Source organism: Misgurnus anguillicaudatus, chromosome 7 (assembly GCF_027580225.2).
Source record: "Misgurnus anguillicaudatus chromosome 7, ASM2758022v2, whole genome shotgun sequence".
In the NCBI taxonomy this organism is placed as follows: Eukaryota; Metazoa; Chordata; class Actinopteri; order Cypriniformes; family Cobitidae; genus Misgurnus; species Misgurnus anguillicaudatus.
The window spans coordinates 8,577,338-8,596,206 of NC_073343.2; the positions used below are offsets into that span (position 1 = coordinate 8,577,338).

The following is an 18,869-nucleotide window of genomic DNA, read 5'->3' on the forward strand; positions in this document are numbered from 1 at the left end:
CAATAGCTAGCAATCCCCAAGGTCTGTGGTCTCTTCAGTCAAGTTGAGGCACTTCTGTGTTTGTTGCTCGTTGTTCCTGCCTCATTTGCTGAAGCAGAGAGAAGCTTCAGTGCCTTGAGACGCCTGAAGACCTGGCTGCGCTCTTCAATGTCACAAGCCCGACTCAACAGTATGGCTGTTTGTCATGTTCACAGAGAGAGAATGTATAACTTGGACAAGAAGAAACTTCTTGACAATGTACACTGTTTCTTTCTGTATCTAAACTGCATTACATGTTTTATTTTGTGCAAATGAATATTTAACATTTCTTGGTTCGCTTTTTTTAGAACATTTTAACCAAATGCTTTCAAAAAGTGGTGGGGACAAAATCAGCCATTTCAAAAAGTGGTGGGGACATGTCTCCAGCATCCCCAGTGTAAATGGCACCTACAGTATGGGCATTGACTAATATTTTTATCTAATTCTTGGTCACTCTACTGATGATAGCCAGGGGTCATTTGGTAGTTAAGAGTTTAGACGAGTAGTGAAAGCACGAGTTGTTCAAACCTTTAGGGTGCGGAGACAGAAACTGGAGGGCTACTGAAATAACACTGCAGCAATTGTCATTTTTCGTTTGTTGTAACTTTCTCAGCTTCATCCTTTTTTTCATAATGTTTAATGGGATTTTTCCTATGTAATATAAAAAAGACACAGGACTTGGTTAAAGAACACACAAAGTGAACACAATAACTATACAGTCTGTTTAAAAACGTTATATTTGTCACATTTTTTAAAGTTTGTAAAGAGTATTTTTTACGTTTTAAAAAATTTTACGGTTAGTTATTGCGTTGTTATATGTCAAATAACACATTGCATCAGCTATATACTTACTTTGTACCCTCAATGTCCTCTATAGTCTCAGGTAGACACTTTCCTCGTGTCTCGGGTAACTGCCAAGCCACGAAACTACCAACGAGTGCCACAGAACAGAGGGTGATCTGAGGGAGATACCCCCAAACACTGTCCAAAAGCAAGACCACAGGAGCCAAAGCCACACCCAGACGACCCATGAAGGAGTTATAACCCAGCCCATTTTGCCTGCGGGACCCACACAAATGTATTACACACCACACACACACAAACACACACACACACACACACACACACACCAACCCATCCTCACCCCATGTCGTCAATATTTGACGACACTTGACCATTCGTCAATATGTGACGGGGAGGGTATACCTTTCGCGTCATTTTTTGACGAACTGGGGACTTCAATACTATTATATCCGTTGCATTCTCTTTCCTATTTTCTTACCATTTTCGCGTCGGTTTAGGGTTAGATTTACATGACATCCCTACCCAAACCTAACTCTAACCCCAACGCCAGGTGACAACTGTCGTACCTAACTCTAACCCCAACGCCAGGTGACAACTGTTTAATTTCGCGTACACTGTTTAATTTTGCGTAATCTAACCCTAAACCGACGCGAAAATGGTAAGAAAATAGGAAAGAGAATGCAACGGACGTAATAGTATTGAAGTCCCCAGTTCGTCAAAAAATGACGCGAAAGGTATACCCTCCCCGTCACATATTGACGAATGGTCAAGTGTCGTCAAATATTGACGACATGGGGTGAGGATGTGTTGCACACACACACACACACACACATTCTGGTTTCCATGTTTTGTGGGGACATTCCATAGACGTAATGCATTTTATACCGCACAAACTGTATATTCTATACCCCATTCCCTAACCCCAACCATCACAGAAAACCCTTCTACTACTTCACATTTCAAGAAACGTAATTTTGTTTGATTTATAAGCTTGGGTCCTCATGGGGACATCAAAATGTCCCCACAAGGTCACAAAAACACTGGTATTCCTATCTTTGTGGGGACAATTGGTCCCCACAACGTGATAATTACCAGGTACACACACACACACACACACACACACACACACACACACACACACACACACACACACACACAAACATATATATTGTACATACGATGTAAAGCTGTTATTAAATCTGACAGTGCAGCTACCTGAGAACAGTGGGGTAAAGCTCAGAGCTGTACAATACAATTGTAGCAAAGGCAGCAGCTGAAAAACCTTTTCCCAGTACAGCTACCACAGTACGACCAACCCACTGATCTGAATGAGAGAGAGAGAGGAAGAGAGAGAGAGAGAGAGAGAGAGAGAGAGAGAGAGAGAGATGTCAGATTTTGGCAGGTGGCACTTGTTCTACAACACCCTCAGCCTCTGTCAATCCTCACAAGGACTCATTATCTGTCGCAGCATAGGAGGGGGTTCGTCCTTCACGAACGCCGACTCGGATTCGCACCCTCCTTTGGGTAGGGTTGCAGAGCCCATGCTCGACCCTGAGATGGCGGCCATGCTTGCTCGGGCGACGCGGGGGCTTAGGGTGGACACAACCTCCCACACTCGAACCGAGTGCAAAGTCAGGGAGGACAAGGAGCATATTCTACTGGTTACGCCTTACTGGACCACCAGGAATTGGTTCCAGAACTCACGCTCCCCGTGACTGCCCTCCCCTAGTGGATTCCCCTGAAGAAGGACTTCTTTCTCAGGCAGGGGGCACATTATGGCATTCTAAGTGATTTATCACAGGCGGTGTCTAAAACTATCTCTGCAGCACAACACTGTCCACGAGACAGGCTTTTACACTGAAATGGAACCTGTTGGTTGAATGGTGTTCTTCTCAACGAGAAGACCAACGGGAATGCCCGATCAGTGCTGTGCTTTTGAATCTTCAGCATCGGTTGAGAGGAGGCTGTCCCCCTCCACCATTAAAGTTGACATTGCTGTGATTTCTGCACACCACACCCCGATAAACAGCAGGTCAGTGGGTCAGCACGACCTGGTTATTGGAGTCTTAGGAGGTGCGCGATGGCTAAATCCCTTGCGGCCCCCATCTATTCCTCCTTGGGACCTGTGTGTTTTTCCGAATAGATAAAATATACCACGTTTTCCCTTAGCAGAGTCCACTCTGTGTCTCTCTCTCTCTAAAATGTGATATTACTTAGAGAGTTTTCAAGGCTAATGACCTATTGAGTGTTTCAGATGCCATCCAGTGGTAAACTCCTTAGGGGGTGGCGTTCCTAATTCCGCCCAGACAGGTTCCTTTCCCAATTTGCCTAGTTCACTATCATGGGTTTAGGAACAAAAAGTGACCAGCCTCTCTGCAAGTAAGCCCCGGTTCCGCCTCTTTAAGAAAGAAGACGGAAGGTTTACGCGGGGCACTGGAAGGGTCAGCTTCAGTGGTGCTTTGGTAGGGATTCCCAATTCGTTGGTCACAACGTGTCATTGTAATGACCGACTGAAAGGGATCGTCTCGGTTATGTATGTAACCCTTGTTCCCTGAAAGAAGGGAACGGAAACGTCATGTCCTGTCGCCACAGTTTGTTGTTCCACTGCTGATACCAGCCAGGCACTGATGCTTGGCTTTCTTAGCAAAAATAACTGATTTGGTAGGTGGCGTGGCGGATTTAAATACCTGCATGCCAAGTTAATTGGCGTTTTACTAGCTTCTCGAAGTAGATTGGTCCCGCAAAGTGCTTTCCCAATTCATCCGTCATGGCATGACATCTCCGCTCCCTTCCTTCAGGGAACGAGGGTTACATACGTAACCGAGACGCTCTTCACTCTAAGAATGGCTGGGTTATTGGACAAAATACATGCTGGGTTAAAAATTACCCAATTTTGGTCAAAATGCAATTTGTTCTGTCCAATAATTACATGGTATGGGTAAAAAATAACCCAGACATTTTTAGAGTGTTAGATGGTTAGGAGAAGTTTCTTTCGGTGGATTTTTGTACCATTTATTTTATTCACTCTCTTGTCTAAGAAACATTTTAATGGCAAAGAGGGACATTGCAATTGCAATTTATTTGATCACTCTTCATAACATTCTGGAGCATATGCAAATTGCCATCTTAAAAACTGAGGCAGCAGACTTTGAGAAAATATATATTTGTGTCGTTCTCAAAATTTTGGGCCACGGCTGTACACTATGCATCACTTTATAAAGCTCTAGTATCTTGAATATATGATTTGCCGTAACACATTAGAGTGTCTGAAATACAATACCCTGTATTTATTGCTATAAATTTAACCCTATGTTTCCCAACACACTTAATTGCTAATAAATCTGATCATATTTTTTTTCATTGTTAGTCATTGTCCATCATTGGTCTTACCTCTGGGCATGAATATGTTAATCATGAGACTGATTCCTGCCAATAGCAGAGTGATGGTAGATGTTTTGCGTCTGCCAATCTTTTCAAGCAGATAATAGATGCTCAGTTTAGCAGGAATCTCGATGGCTCCATACACAAACTGAGTCATGTATATGTCAAGACCAAAGCCTGTAATATTAAGGCTTATTCCATAGGTGGCAATAGCAACACAGAGCCTGTAAATATCCAATAAAAGCAATTAATGCACAATTTAATATCTAAACTGTGTTTGTGCTATAATAAAAAAAAAAATAAGAACAACAATAATAGAATTTTTAGGTGAACTTGTCCTTTAAGTTCAGTTACACACCATATGGTCCCTGTAAACAAAGACAGTCTCCTCATTTTAGGGGTTTTGATGAGATCCAGGTAAGAAAACATTTTCTTTTCTGTGTCGGTTACAAAAATGCTAGAGAGTGCCTATGGGAAGAACAAAGAAGTGAGGCTAATGTATTATTGTGAGGCTCCCAGAAATTTTTTACAGAAAAGAGAGAATACACCTCAGGTTGGATGCTTGCACTAACGTTATCCCTACGATTCATAACTGCACATCTATGAAGATAATAATGAGCTTTTTGGGTTTTTCCATGGACTATCAGCCATCGAGCTGACTCTGGAACCCACCTACATCAGAAACAATGGTCTGTGAAACACTGCAGAACTGACCAACACACAGACCAGACTTGTACAGGATAGGAGGTAAGCAGGACACCCCTTTGTCAAAATTTGGATGTATTTACCACCAGAGGATTGTGCTCAGAAGTACAGGTGAAGTGATGGCCACTGTCAACCATCTCCAGTCTCTCACATAGAATGCAATTAGAGACAAACCGGTGATCCCAAAAGTCCAACCCAAGCTGTCAATCACACGCACCATTCTTCTGTGCTGAATGTCAACCCATTCCACATCTAAAATTAAAATCACAAACTCACTGTAAAAAAATTAGTGTTACTTGGAAACATTTCTTTATATAACTAAAGCATCGCCCAAACAGTGTGGAGTTGGGAAAGAAACAAAAAGTGGTTCTCACTGAGTACAGACGAGATTGTGATGATGCCAGTGATGGTGAATCCAGTGAAGAATCTGAATACTGCAAACATGATGAAGGAGGAGGAAAAAGCGCTTGCCACTGCAAAAGCAATTCCTGATAAATACGACACCAGCAGCGCTGGTTTACGCCCAAATCTACATAGAGTACAGAACAACAATTAGTTATGTAAAAATTGCTTCTTATTGAACTATGTTTCATATTTTTACTGAAATGTCACCTATCACTCAAGTCTCCAAATAGTACAGCCCCAAACATTGACCCAACAAAGAAGACAGTGGCAGCTGCTTTATTCAGCCCACTATTATCACAAACCAGATCCCACTTTGCAAAAAAGAAGAGATAGAAAACTTACATAAAAAATTACATATCAAAGAATGAACACCAGGTTTTACGTTTTAAAATAATATTTGTAATGCTTTTGCATCTTACCTGTGTGGCCAGAGTGCTGATGAATGTACTGTTATCATACTCCCATCCATTCTGACACTGAACTACAGGAAGATCTGTGGTGCTGGATGAGTTTGACAGCAGGTGAAACTGAGGATGCGAGAACATGAGACAGGAAGCAAGAGTCCCATCTTCCTGTGCTGGAATACTGACAGTCAGTCTGTCCTCCTGAGTCAGATTCCCAAAGATCCCATCAGCATCCAGGTGGCTGATGTTGCAGTGGTGAGACGGGATGGCAGCGATAAAGTTGCTCAGTAGGAAATGACACGGAAGAGAAAATCGCCCTATGAAACTAATGCAAATATTGATCATCTGGAACCTACCAAAGCCATTGATCTCAGTAAGTAGATCTTCAAACTTCATACTTCTTAATGATCGGAGTTATGTCTTTTCTGTGTTATTACAAAAAGTCTGGCTTCGCTAGTGAGTATTTATTGTTATTTGAGAGGTTGGTAATTATAAGCCAGACATTGCTTGTACTTTGACCATTAAACATATTTCCGCGGTTGTAGTGTCTGTGTTAATGCCAGTACATAAATGATTGTACTGTACCAAACCTTGTACTTTGCCAGAAAGTGTTAAATGGTTTACAAATTCACAATATTAGCCAAAACATTGTAACTCCTGTCTTCTAAAATGTATATCTTGAGCAAAGAGACAGCATAATAATAAAGATAAAAATCAAACCGAATAGCTTTCAATTAAAACTTTTAATATTAAGTGTATTTGACAAGTGCATTTTTTATTTCCTTTTCTATAAATTGCTAATATTATAAAATGTCAAAGACACATTTTAATAAAAATAAACACTTGGAAACAATCCAGAATACTGGTTAATCATTAATATTGTACTTTGGAAGCATTACGCAATATCCACATTTTCTTTTACAGTCATCCCAGAGATTTCATTCAGTTCTACAGTAAAAATATTCAGGAGTGCATTATATTGCCCATGTGGGCTTTTTGCACTGTACAATTATATCTGGTTAATTCTCCATTTGTAAAAAATATGAAAGCAGTTGATGATTAATTTTATCCTGGAAACTGAATATATACAGTTGCAGATCTAAACGTTTGTGGGACTGCTGTGAAACACATTAGGTAATATAATTTAGGTACACTGTAAAAAATCATATCTACACATAAGTTTTTGTTTTACTTCAACTTAACAAATAAAGTTAAATAATTTCAATTTATGTGAATTATATAAATATAAAATAGGAGGTTTGGTTGACTTACTTAACCATTTTGATTAAACTTTTTTTACAGTGTTATGTGCAAAGTAATATTTTCTTTAATTGAATGTAATGTAAATAATAATAAAATAATGTAAAAGTTTGAGAATGACATAATGTGATGTCATAAGACATTTGAAATTTCTTATTTAAGTCTCATTGACACTAGTGGCCAAGTTATATAGCCAGGGAAGTCTCTGGGGCCTCATTTATAAAAGTGCGACGTAGGAACTGTCCTACATTTCATCTAAGACCATTTCTGAAATGATCGTAAGTGTGATTCAGAGAAAATGAGCTTACGCACAAAAAACCGTGCGTACGCCTCTTTTCCAGATGTGTGGTTTATAAATCACAAATGATCTTAAACTTGTGCGCAGCTGAATGCTCTTAGAACTCCGCCTTCTAAACGCCCCTAATTTAATTCATTAGCATATAAATATTAAATTTTCAAAGGCCAAATTCTCTGACTGCTACAATGGCGAGTGGTAAGAAAACATATTTGTTGTCGTTTGCTTAAGTTTTTAATATTTCTAAATTCTAACATGGAAACTTTATTGACATCACTCAAGTTAAGGCGATTATTAGTGGATCTTTCAATTCACGGGTTTCATTTAAATATAGTTTTACACGTAGGCTAAACGTAATATTTGTGTCTTTAAAGTTTTGTTTCAGTTTGCCATGCCTCCTGCGCGGCGGTGTTAAAATACGATATTTTCGACTTTAAAATTCAAAGATCGTATCTTAAACTGTCGGAATATATTCCATATTGATTCATTTGGATTTACAGATGTTTAACATTAAAATCGATGCATGGTAATAATTTATATTAATTTTTGGAATACCCATCACTCTTAAGCTACCGAGGCTTCACAATTTAGTTCCTTTCACTACGTTTTAATCATTAAATTCGATTGGTTTTACTTTTATTCAATAAAGCGCATGTTCTGTAAAATTTACGTGTGCGTTAAACACCGCGAAACAATTTTGCTATATTTTTAAATATTTTTTGAAAAGATGACGAACTACAAAATCGTTTCCTGAACATATAGCTTGGGCGCCATCTTTTTGCATTAGAATAGGCCTACATTTTAAAATATCAAAATAGGCCAACATATTTTGTTTTAAAATATATTCTAAAACCTGGTTAAATTATTTTGGAGCAGCCTAGTAGGCCTTCTCCACAGTTCATTCTTGTTAATTTTCTGTGTGCATCATTGTTGCATGTTTTTATGTTTCTATTCTGAATAAACAAACAGCGCAGTTTACACGCTTCGTCCTTGTTGCATTAGTTCATTAAGATAATTCTAAACAGATTTCTGTAATTAAAACAACTCTGAATTGTAGTTGAGAACGTCACGGCGCACTATTAAAACATTGTCGGTAATGTGTCGGTCGGGCCGGGCTCGGACACAACGTGCAGAAGCTTCGGTTATGGTTTTTTGTGCCCGGTCTAAGCTCTTATACAGATGATGTTGACGCTGTAAACGTTTCGAATATTTATTTATTTTTTATCAAACATATTCAACACTTTTTTTACATTAGCCAGGGGATGAAAGAGAAAAAGAATGAAATAAAAGCATGGAAATGCTGACATACATCAATACATTTAGCAGCTTTCTTGTTTATCAGATTATTAATAGATTTTAGGTAGCCTATTGCTTAACTTCTAATAAAAAATACGGAATAATGGTTTATAATCACCATATTTACATTTATTTATAATAAACGTTGCAAACAAAAGTGACACTTTAATCAAATAATATTTCTTATGTAATAAGATATCCTAAGAGAAAAAAACTAATTAAATATTTTCCAAACAAAGTCTTAAGCAAAATATATGAATTCTAAAAAAAGAGGGCAAATCTAACCTTTTTTTTTAATTAAGGACAACTCCATAACAAATGAAAAAATGTTTCTGTATGTTGACCACAAAAGTTACAAAACAAAAAGTTTCGAATATGCCTACCTGCAATACTGCAATATTGCCACAAGGAAACGTGCGTACGTCAAGTCGGAACCTGACGTGGAGGTAAGTACTTTTCCACGTCAAAGACAAGTTTTATAAATCTGAGTGTTTGAGTGGATTTGAGCGTACGCACGTCTAAGATCAAATCTGTGCGTAAAAACGCTTTATAAATGAGGCCCCTGGTGTGTACATTACTATTGTATTGTGTCTATTACTATTAATAATTTATATTTTATTGTGGATGTTTTCTCACAATCATGACGTAATGTGAAGTAAAATAAAAAATGTAACGTAATAATCTATAAACATATCATACAATCTTTAAAAACTGAGTGTTTTAAGAGAAGTCTTGTAAGGCTTTGAGTGTGTTGTTTTTATGCGCCACCTGGTGGATATTCTGTGAAGCGAAACACTTTGAGGGAATTTATAAGTAGGCCCCCAAAAAGCACTTGCAGAATTCTGCGAGACGAATTGCCGAATGCTGTGGCAGAAAACCCGCCACATCTGTAAGTGTAACAGTTGTGTTGTGTTCAGTGTTCATGTCTTTTATTTTTAAGTTCTCTGTTCCATGTTCATGTCTTTTATTTTGAAAGTCTTCCCTGTCATGGTTGTCTCTTGTTTCCCTATTTCCTGGCGTGTCATGTTCTGATTGGTTTCCTGTCAGTATATAAGCCTTCTTGTTCAAGACTGGGGTCTCTGCGGAACAAAAAGAGGCGTTTTCCAATTTTGGGGCGTTTTCAAACTGAAATAGGTGTTAAATAATTCAGAAGTATAACTTTTTTGTAATTTTGGGGATCAGGTGTTTTTAATCATCCAATCAAAAATGGAAGCCCTGAAAAGCCATACATCATAATTTTTTTATTATTATACTAAAATAATTATACTTCTCTTGTTTCCCATTGTCCTTGTCAAACTTTGTTTAGTGTACTTGTATCTACTGGAGTCTCTTGCCATGCCATGTTTTATGCTTGTTCATGTTGTTTTGTTAATAAAACTGCACTTGGATCTAAAATTCATCTACTCTCGGTGGATATATGGTTACTAAAGTTTGAAGGAGCCTGGGGCCTCATTTATAAAGCGTGCGTACGCACAGATTTGATCGTAAAGTGTGCGTAGGCAAAAATCCACGGCAAAGTCCAGACGTGGAAAAATGCTTAGCGTCACGTCAGGGTCTGAGCAGACGTACGAACTTTTGCTTGTCTGATTGCTGCAGGTTTCTGGAAATATAAGCCATTCTTTCTGTTTGAAATTGGGTTTAAACATTGACAAGCGCTCTTTTATATGTCTGTGACATTAATTAGGCAATAGGATGTGACATTCAAAACTTGAAATATAAATTCACAAAGAATGCATTTAATGCATTGAATCATGTATTCTGATAGAGTCTAGATATCAGACCAAATATCAATCTGTTTACAAGTTTTCTATTCAAGATGAGGGAAAAATAACAGGAAAAAGGGCAGACATTCTTGGGAGACAACATACTTCATAGGATTTGTGTGAATTAAAAGGCACAAATCAGATGCAATAATACCCACCAAATAAAGAAAGGAAGGCTATTCAGAGTATAATATTTATTTTAGGTTTAATTTTTGTATCCGCATATATAAGAATGTGGAAGAATCAACATTGTTGATGTGACATTTCTCTGATATGGATGTGCCAGTTCTGAAATGTACACACTTAACTATGGAAAAATGCTTTAAAAACTTAGAGACTTTAAGTATTTAAAGAAGCAAATATTGAAATTTAGATATACTGTATTGAGATTTCAGTAGTAAACTTTAAAACTTTGGGTAAAAACTTTACTTTTCATAATAAGGTTGACATGAAATTGCCCAAACATGTTTAATGTTTTTGAATCAGTCTGGTCCTTAAAAATACTATTTCTTGCCATGTCATCTCATAACCTCATTGCCTTCTTTTCCTCCATTTTTTAGATGTTGGTGTAAGCCATTCCTCCTATGATACAAAATGAACATTTTGGAGTTATTTCATTTATTAGACATGCATTACAAGGGCTTACATTTTTTCATTGGAAAACTGGTAAATATGCAAAACTGATGAAAATATACAAATCTCAGACATTTAGGAGAGTCTAAGCCTGTTACCTGATTCCCTCAACATCATCTATAGTCTCAGGTAGACACTTGCCCCGTGTCTCAGGTAACTGATAAGCCACCAGAGCAGCACAGAGTGCAATAGAAGACAGGATGACTTGACTCCATATATCGTCCAATAGCAAGATAAGAGGAGCCACAGACACACCCAGACGTGCCATGAAGGAGTTATAGCCCATCCCATTTTGCCTATAAAGAGGACATATGAGTTTCTGAGATGTGAGAGATAAAATCATCGCTTTTATGACAAATATGCAGAAAGTAGCTACATGTTTCAGTAGCTCAAAGGGCAGAGCATTACAGGTCAGAGGTTTGATTTCCAGGAAACTTACATATTGATAAAATGTAGCATGAATGCATTGAATGTCGTTTAGGATCATGACAAATGCACCTATTTAATGATCTCTGTTATAAGATATATTAGATTGGATTCTCTTTAATGATCAAATAAGCAGGCCAGTGGTAACAAATTATATTAGGGTGAAACTTTCAATACACACTGTATCTTAATAATCCAGTATCAGACTGTTTGATGATGCTAGGTTTCTGCCACTAGTTGTCAGTATGACTCCTACCCAACCAGGAATGAATTGAATACATACCTGACAACAGTAGGGTAAAGCTCAGAGCTGTACAAAATGATTGTGCCAAAAGATGTTCCTGAGCAGCCTCTTCCTAGCACTGCTATTACAGTACGAGCAGTTGTCTGATCTAATGACAAAAACAAAAGACGGTGGCATAGATTCTGTCATATGTTAAATCTCATAAGCCAGTTTGACAAAGGAAAAAATATTTCGTTTTAGGGTCTCTCACCTCTGGGCACGAATGTGTTAATCATGAGGCAGATTCCAACCATTAGTAGAGATCCAGTTTCTGTTTTACATCTTCCAAACTTCTCCAGCAGGTAATAGATGCTCAGTTTAGCAGGAATCTCAATGGCTCCATACACAAACTGAGTCAGGTACAAGTTTAATCCAAAGCCTGAGATGTTAAAACTAATTCCATAGGAAACAGTGGCAACAGAAAACCTGGCAGTGGAAAAACCCATCAGGTATAAAATCAAATTTCTGTTGTAAGAGCTTTAAACAGTTACAATCTCATACAATGAACCCTTATGGTGGAACTGTGAAATATACACTGTAAAAAATTTCTGTAGAAATTACAGTCTTACTGGGTATTACTGGCAACCAGCTGCCAGTAACTTACTGTAGATTTTACATTTATGTTATTTACTGGCAACATTTTGTTCAAAGTTAAATGAACATGAAACATTTTTAGATGTTATCTTCTACAGTAAGTTACTGGCAACCAGCTGCAAAATTACAGCAAATTTTTTAGAGTGTATGATTTATACATTTGCTACATACCAAGTGATTCCTGTGAGTAAAGCTAATCTTCTCATCTTTGGAGTTCTGACCAGATCCAAGTATGAATATTTCCTGTTTCTTCTGTCAGTCACTATGATATTAGCTAATGTCTATAGAGAAATAAATAAATATGTGACCTTGCCTGTGAAAATCCAGATAAAGTCATGTGATTACTGTTTTCTACAAAAAATCATCACAATGTAATAAAATTTTGTGAAATTTTAACCTTGATGTATTTAATATTGCCTGAGTAAGGTCAGGTACAGTAAGATTTCAATATGTGCACTTAATCTTTGTACAGCACGTCGAGAATTTGTTAGCATTTAGCCTAGCCCCATTCATTCCTTAGGATCCAAACAGGGATGAATAGAAGCCCCCAAACACTTTTATGTTTTCCTTATTTAAAGACTGTTACATGAGTAGTTACACCAGTAAATATGGTGGCACAAATTAAAACATGGTGATTTTTTTAAGCAGATATAAAATGAGAGCTATTTTGTATGGTGGAAGAGCACTTAGTTTGCAGCAGTTCGACCTTGGCGTGCAGTAACATCGTCACTCCTGACTACTCTCCTTTAAACTTCCGTCAATATTACCCCACCCGAGGTCTAAGTGCTGCAAACTGAGTGTTCTTCCTTCATACAATATAGTACTCTTTTTTATCCGCTTTAAAAATCACCACGTTTTATTTTATGCCAGCATACTTACTCGTGTAAGTACTCATGTAACATTCTTTAATAGGGAAAAAATGGAAGTGTTTGGTGGCTTCTAAATTCATCCTTATTTGGATCCTAAGGAATGAATGGGGCTAGGCTAAATGCTAACACATTTGCAATGCGCTGTACAAAGATTAAGTGCACGCATTGAATAAAGATAGGCATGTATTAATTCTTCTAAGTTGAGGTAAGAACATAGTAAATATTGAAAAAGTGTGGTGTTTTCCTTTAACTGTGTATCATAACTTTATGATAATAGTATCAAAATTAACACATCATACAATTTTAAAAGTTTTTTCATTTTTTCTTGGCATTGCACATTTTATTCTGAAAGTTAACTGGGATTCTCTCACCTCAGCTTTTATACTGGCAATAGCTTCCTTTCTGTGGTTCATAGCAGCACATTTTCGAAGATAATAGTGAGCTTTATCTATCTTCCCATTGGCTATTAGCCACCGGGCAGACTCTGGGACCCACCTATAAGAATATCAACATAATGTACATTTATTTGCCAGGATGGTATCCTTGTACCACATGCCATTAAAGAAAATTAAAAAACAATGCTTTTATACTCACCACCATGTGACAATGGCAATAATGATGGGCAATGAGGTGGCAACTGTCAGCCATTGCCAGTCTCGAATAAAATATGCAATCAATGCTAAACCCATGGTACCAAATGTCCAGGACATGCAGTCAATCACCCCTACTAACCTCCTGTGCTCGATGCTCACCCACTCCACATCTGATAAAAGATGCACAGACATTATGCTTATCACTTAACAACAACAATGTTGTTTGAGAACCATAATTAGACAACCTTAACATGTTTAACTGAATTTATAGAGAACACTGCAGGCACTGAGACCGGGAAATAAAGAGAGATAAAAGCATTACATTAAACTCATGCAGTTTAGACAGTTTTATTCAAGTTAAAATATGTGCATTTCCTGGGAATCAAGCCAATGACCTTGACATTGCTAGCCAGCTGAGCTGCAGGAAAGCTGACAAAAAAAATTAAGTGGTTCTTACTGAGTACAGAAGAAATGATGACAATGCCAGTGATGGTAAATCCAGTGAAGAATCTCAACACGGCAAACATGATGAAGGAGGATGAAAAAGCACTGGCCACTGCAAAACCCATTCCTGATACATACGATGCCAGAAGCATCGGCTTACGCCCAAATCTGTTTAGAAACAAGTAAACATTTCTGATAAAATATCAGTGTCTAAATCCAAAAAGTTTTGCCTATCAATCCCCTTAGTTTTTGTGGAACCTACAATTAACCCAAAACCATTCGATTTATTTAGATGAGGCTTTGATTGATTTTTTTAACCATCAAAAGTCTTATTGAACAAATTGCACCAACATTGCACTTAGGCTTCCGAAAGCAGCTGCTCCAAACATGACCCCAATGAAAAAGATTGTGGTTGTCAATTTGTTCATTGCTCTTTTGTCACACACTAGATCCCACTAAGAGAAAGAAACAGGAAGATAGTTCACAGCTAGAGACAAGTATGAATGTTTAAGTACAGTAGGCGACATTTTTGCATTTCCCAAAGCAATGAAAAAACTAGTTTTCTCACCTGTGTGGCCAAAGTGCTGATGAATGTACTGTTATCATACTCCCATCCATTCTGACACTGAATTATTGGAAGATCAGTGGTGTTGGATGAGTTTGACAGCAGGTGAAACTGAGGATAAGAGAACATGCGACAGGAAGCAAGAGTCCCATCTTCTTGTGCTGGAATACTGACAGTCAGTCTCTCCTCTCGACTTAGATTTCCAAGGATCCCATCAATATTCAGATGGCTGATGTCACAGTGGTGAGATGGGATTGCAGCGATAAAGTTGCTTAACAGGAAGTGACATGCAAGACTGAATCGACCAATAAAATTTATGAACAGGACCATTATTTGAAACCTTCCAAATCCATTAATCTCTGAAAGAAGATCTTCAAACTTCATCTTTAAGCTTTGCAAGCTGGCTTGTGCGAGGTCTGGTGGAAGATATGTCTCATGTGGATGCTTTGTGGAAAGTTTTCAATAATCCAAAGCTAGGAAATGGTTAACGGGAGATCTTTGTGAAGCCTCAGTAAAAATTAAACCCTTTGGTTGAAACCTTAGATTGTACCTTGCACAATAGAAGTGGTTGTGCTTATTTTTGCTTTGTCACTGTTAGTGCTTACTGTTTATATTTATGCATTTAAAATACACAAAAATATACAATATACAAATATACAAAATTTGATCACTTTCTCAATGGACTTTGATCACTTTCTTAATTGGGACAGAGATGTGCAATATTTTTCACAATGTTTAAGATGTTACCTGTGGTTTGATATCTTTGAGGCGGTTTTCTTTTTTTCTCTTTTCTCATTTATGCATTTGAATTTCAAGCAACTTACACTTTTCAACCTATTGATAGTTTTCAGTCACATGACCCACCGGGGGGGTTGGGGGTCAAGAATGCATCACTTTGACTTGTACTCACTCGATCAATTTTCCCTCAAGTCACAAATATTTAAATTACCTCTCGACAGAAGAACAAATAAGATGTGAACTTAAACTACATGTTTTGGGCCTCAATGATGTCCACACAGCACTAGTCAAATTTACAAGGTTTAAGGTTTTATAGTCAGTAAAACTGCCAGATTCCTGCCGGACTTCCACTTTGATGATGTTTGCATTGATTTTGTGGAAAATTCCTTGGCTTATACTGTATTGTATTGTAATGTTTAAAATCAAATGAATAAAAAAACAATAAAGATCAGTCTAAGCACAAGTTTACTACTTTTAAATAGTGATGCACCGATGTATCGGCCGCTGATATTAATCGGCCGATATTTGATGAATTTGAAACCATCGGCATATCGGCAATAGCACGAGAAAGGCCGATACCGATTGTTTATTAATTAACTGCATAAAGAAATCCATTATATGTAAAAAATGAGTTAATGTTGTTAATAAAATAAATGCTGAATAGCTAAAACCACCTTTCAAGGTTGTCATGCTGTCTTATTATATTTGTTTTAGCTTAATTTGTGCCTCTCTTATTATGTTGGTCAGTTGAATGTTAATTAGATCCAATCCATGTTCAGTAAAAATAATTTGATGCAGAAATAAACTAGCTAATAGACCAACTGAATAGTATTGTATACAAGTGTTTAATATCGGTATCGGCATCGGTATCGGCCAGAAGTTGTCTGTTTAAATCGGTATCGGTCCCAAAAAATCCTATCGGTGCATCCCTACTTTTAAATGACCTAATAAAGGTGCAAAAGGATTTAATAACATTCCATTTTCACTCTTTCATGTCAATTTAGCATTTTCATATGACAACCTTTTAGTTAACTTTAGCAGTTAGTGTAACTAATAATCACTGTACTTGGTTGACTCAGTACGCAACAACAATCCAGGTGAGAAAATTATGCAAATATTTATGGCTAAAAATACAATGCTTAAAGGGACACCATGAAACTTTTGGCCACTAGGGGGTGCTAGACACGTATTTTTCACTTCTAGCGCCCCTAGAGCCCACAAGCGCCGCAGCACTGTCGCAAAGGAAAGGAACTGGCCAACCTTAAAACTAAACTAAAAACTAAACATTTAAAATGCTAAACGATCAACATTTTGAGACAACAGGGAGAAACGCAGTCATGTTACAACTTTCTGATGAGGAACTCGTCGTGGCAGAAGCCATTTCTCAATCTGAAGGTTGCAGCCTCCGGATGTCGTATTTCTAATACGTCATCAAGACTGTCTTATTTCACAATATTAACAATTACAAAGTTGACTATTATACTTAGTTAATCGTAAATTGTTGCAGTATGCTTATGACTTGCGAATGTAATGCTCAGTTTACCTTAATAACCCAGGCTTGATGACGTGTGCAGCCTGCATATTTGACCTCCGGAGGCTGCAGCCTTCCAATTCATAAACGACCAGACGTATTTCCTTGCCTTTTTCCAAACAAATATTGTTGCATCCTCTCTCTCTCACTCGCCACCAGGATTTTCCGCAATGGCGCTCGTTATTCCTCTTTTTTGTGTGAAAATCGCTCCAAATCCAAGTAAACCGATGCGTTTAGGTCTGCCGCTTTGTAATACGTCACGCGGGTGACAGCGGAACGCAGCAAATGAGGAAAAGAGAAGAGAGAAACGCTCGGATCTGAGTGGTGACTGAATAGGGTTTGGTTTTACACTGTGAGCAAGTTTGAGTGCTATAGCATCCTGGATTGTAATGTAAATATCATAGACACAGTAAAAAGAAAGGTAAATACGTGAACACAGCATCTGAATACAGGGAACTATATGCAATATAATCGCCGTAATTTATAAAGAACATCGCATTTATGTATGAATCAACAGTTATATAAAAAATTGCCTTAAAGGGGAATCGAACCCGGGTCGCCCGTGTTATAGGTCCGTGACACTAAAGACTGTGCCACAGAGTCACATAATAGAAACTGCTCTCTACACTCCTTAAGTAGCCTCCAGCAAAATTCACGTTAAAACAAATTGTGTGGAGGAAGTGACGTATGCCGTAAAGCAGTCGAATTTTGTAGTTTTTTTTTTGTGCTCTGGTTACTACCACAAACCCTAAGTTTTAAAATACGAGTAAAAGTGATACAGACCCCGTCAGGCTATGGTAGACATGTCATTCAACCTATTTAAAGTCGATGTGCTATCACAAGGGTCTTGAAAATGTATTATGAAGGTTGAAAAATTACATGGTGTCACTTTAATATATCCAGTGCAGTGCTTATATAAGGTTACCTTTGATGAAATGGTAAATACATTTGTACATTGATGACTGCCTTTGTTTCCCCTCAATGGGGAACAGACGCACATATTACATTAACTTTAAAGTATTTAAGTTAAACACAAGATATTACTGACAGATGCTCCCTTGCCCCCCAGAGGGGTGTTCCCCAAAGTATGTGATGTCACATGAAAAACTATTAATGCATTTCTTTAATTAGTGTATGTGTTCTCTAAGATTAAACCCATGACCTTTGCCAGCCTGGTCTCACTGTTAATACGTAGTATTTACACGTAACTTTAAACAACCAAAAACGTATTTTTTTGTACGTTTAAAAGATGCTAAAATGTACAATATAGACGTATTTACAATATTTAAACGTAGCATTATTACATTTTGACAGCTAAAAAAGGTAGAACATTTACGTATATTTCATTCCATAAAGATTGCTGTATAATTTCTTTTTAACCATTTTAGCGATATGTTACCACCTTAACCCTACCCCAAACCTTACCCTAAACCCAAAATCTTTTTATACAAAATGTTTAAATACGTAATGTATTCTTTTTAAATTATGCAACGTAATGGACAGATAATGTTTAGGAACATATTAGTAACAATATAGCAGTCAAAGATAATTTAAGGTGTTACGGTCATACGCAAAACAGTTTATTAAAATCATTTAACGTTACTGTTTAAAAAATCATAACAGACAGACAAGTGTAATCACAACAACTTATTTATTGCGAATATTAAAATCAGTACCAAAAGTAGTTAAAATGACGATGTGCTGCAGCCAAGGTCCTCTCTGGAGTATATGAAGTAAAGTAAAGAGAAGTATTAAAGTTATTAATCCAAGAGTTTGATCCGCGTTGATCCGGCTTCCCTCTTCTTCTTCTTCTTCTTCTTCTTCTTCTTCTGCAATTTTATGGCGGTTGGCAAACCAGCTTA

The 18,869-nt window shown here is 37.5% G+C and overlaps 2 protein-coding genes across 2 annotated transcripts; both read right to left on the reverse strand.

Moving 5' to 3' along the window:
* Positions 1-69: 69 nt before the first annotated feature.
* LOC129418255 (solute carrier family 22 member 7) lies at positions 70-6,420 on the reverse strand. Its single transcript, XM_073869384.1, has 11 exons — positions 5,733-6,420; positions 5,521-5,624; positions 5,283-5,437; positions 4,992-5,160; positions 4,752-4,875; positions 4,562-4,671; positions 4,213-4,427; positions 2,038-2,146; positions 871-1,077; positions 547-669; positions 70-175 (listed from the first exon to the last, which is right to left on the reverse strand). The coding sequence occupies exons 1-10, from the start codon at positions 6,111-6,113 to the stop codon at positions 603-605; spliced, it is 1,641 nt and encodes a 546-aa protein (XP_073725485.1). The 5' UTR covers positions 6,114-6,420; the 3' UTR covers positions 70-175; positions 547-602.
* Positions 6,421-10,469: 4,049 nt separating this feature from the next.
* On the reverse strand, positions 10,470-15,207 carry LOC129418256 (solute carrier family 22 member 7). The gene is made up of 10 exons (XM_055173204.2): positions 14,742-15,207; positions 14,525-14,628; positions 14,187-14,341; positions 13,731-13,899; positions 13,508-13,631; positions 12,439-12,548; positions 11,885-12,099; positions 11,674-11,782; positions 11,063-11,260; positions 10,470-10,913 (listed from the first exon to the last, which is right to left on the reverse strand). Exons 1-10 carry the CDS (start codon positions 15,120-15,122, stop codon positions 10,850-10,852), a joined length of 1,629 nt encoding a protein of 542 aa, XP_055029179.2. The 5' UTR covers positions 15,123-15,207; the 3' UTR covers positions 10,470-10,849.
* Between the last annotated feature and the right edge of the window lie 3,662 nt (positions 15,208-18,869).

Bases quoted from the DNA above. Each gene is read 5' to 3' on its own strand.
- LOC129418256 (XM_055173204.2), bottom strand. From the start codon at position 15,122: ATGAAGTTTGAAGATCTTCTTTCAGAGATTAATGGATTTGGAAGGTTT. The intron at 14,629-14,741 runs GTGAGAAAACTA...TCTTTCTCTTAG, and splicing joins TCAGCACTTTGGCCACACAG to TGGGATCTAGTGTGTGACAA. The intron at 11,783-11,884 runs GTGAGAGACCCT...TTTTGTCATTAG, and splicing joins TAACACATTCGTGCCCAGAG to ATCAGACAACTGCTCGTACT.
- LOC129418255 (XM_073869384.1), bottom strand. From the start codon at position 6,113: ATGAAGTTTGAAGATCTACTTACTGAGATCAATGGCTTTGGTAGGTTC. The intron at 4,876-4,991 runs GTAAATACATCC...TTTCTGATGTAG, and splicing joins CTGAGCACAATCCTCTGGTG to GTGGGTTCCAGAGTCAGCTC. The intron at 4,672-4,751 runs GTGTATTCTCTC...TTCTTCCCATAG, and splicing joins GTGCAAGCATCCAACCTGAG to GCACTCTCTAGCATTTTTGT.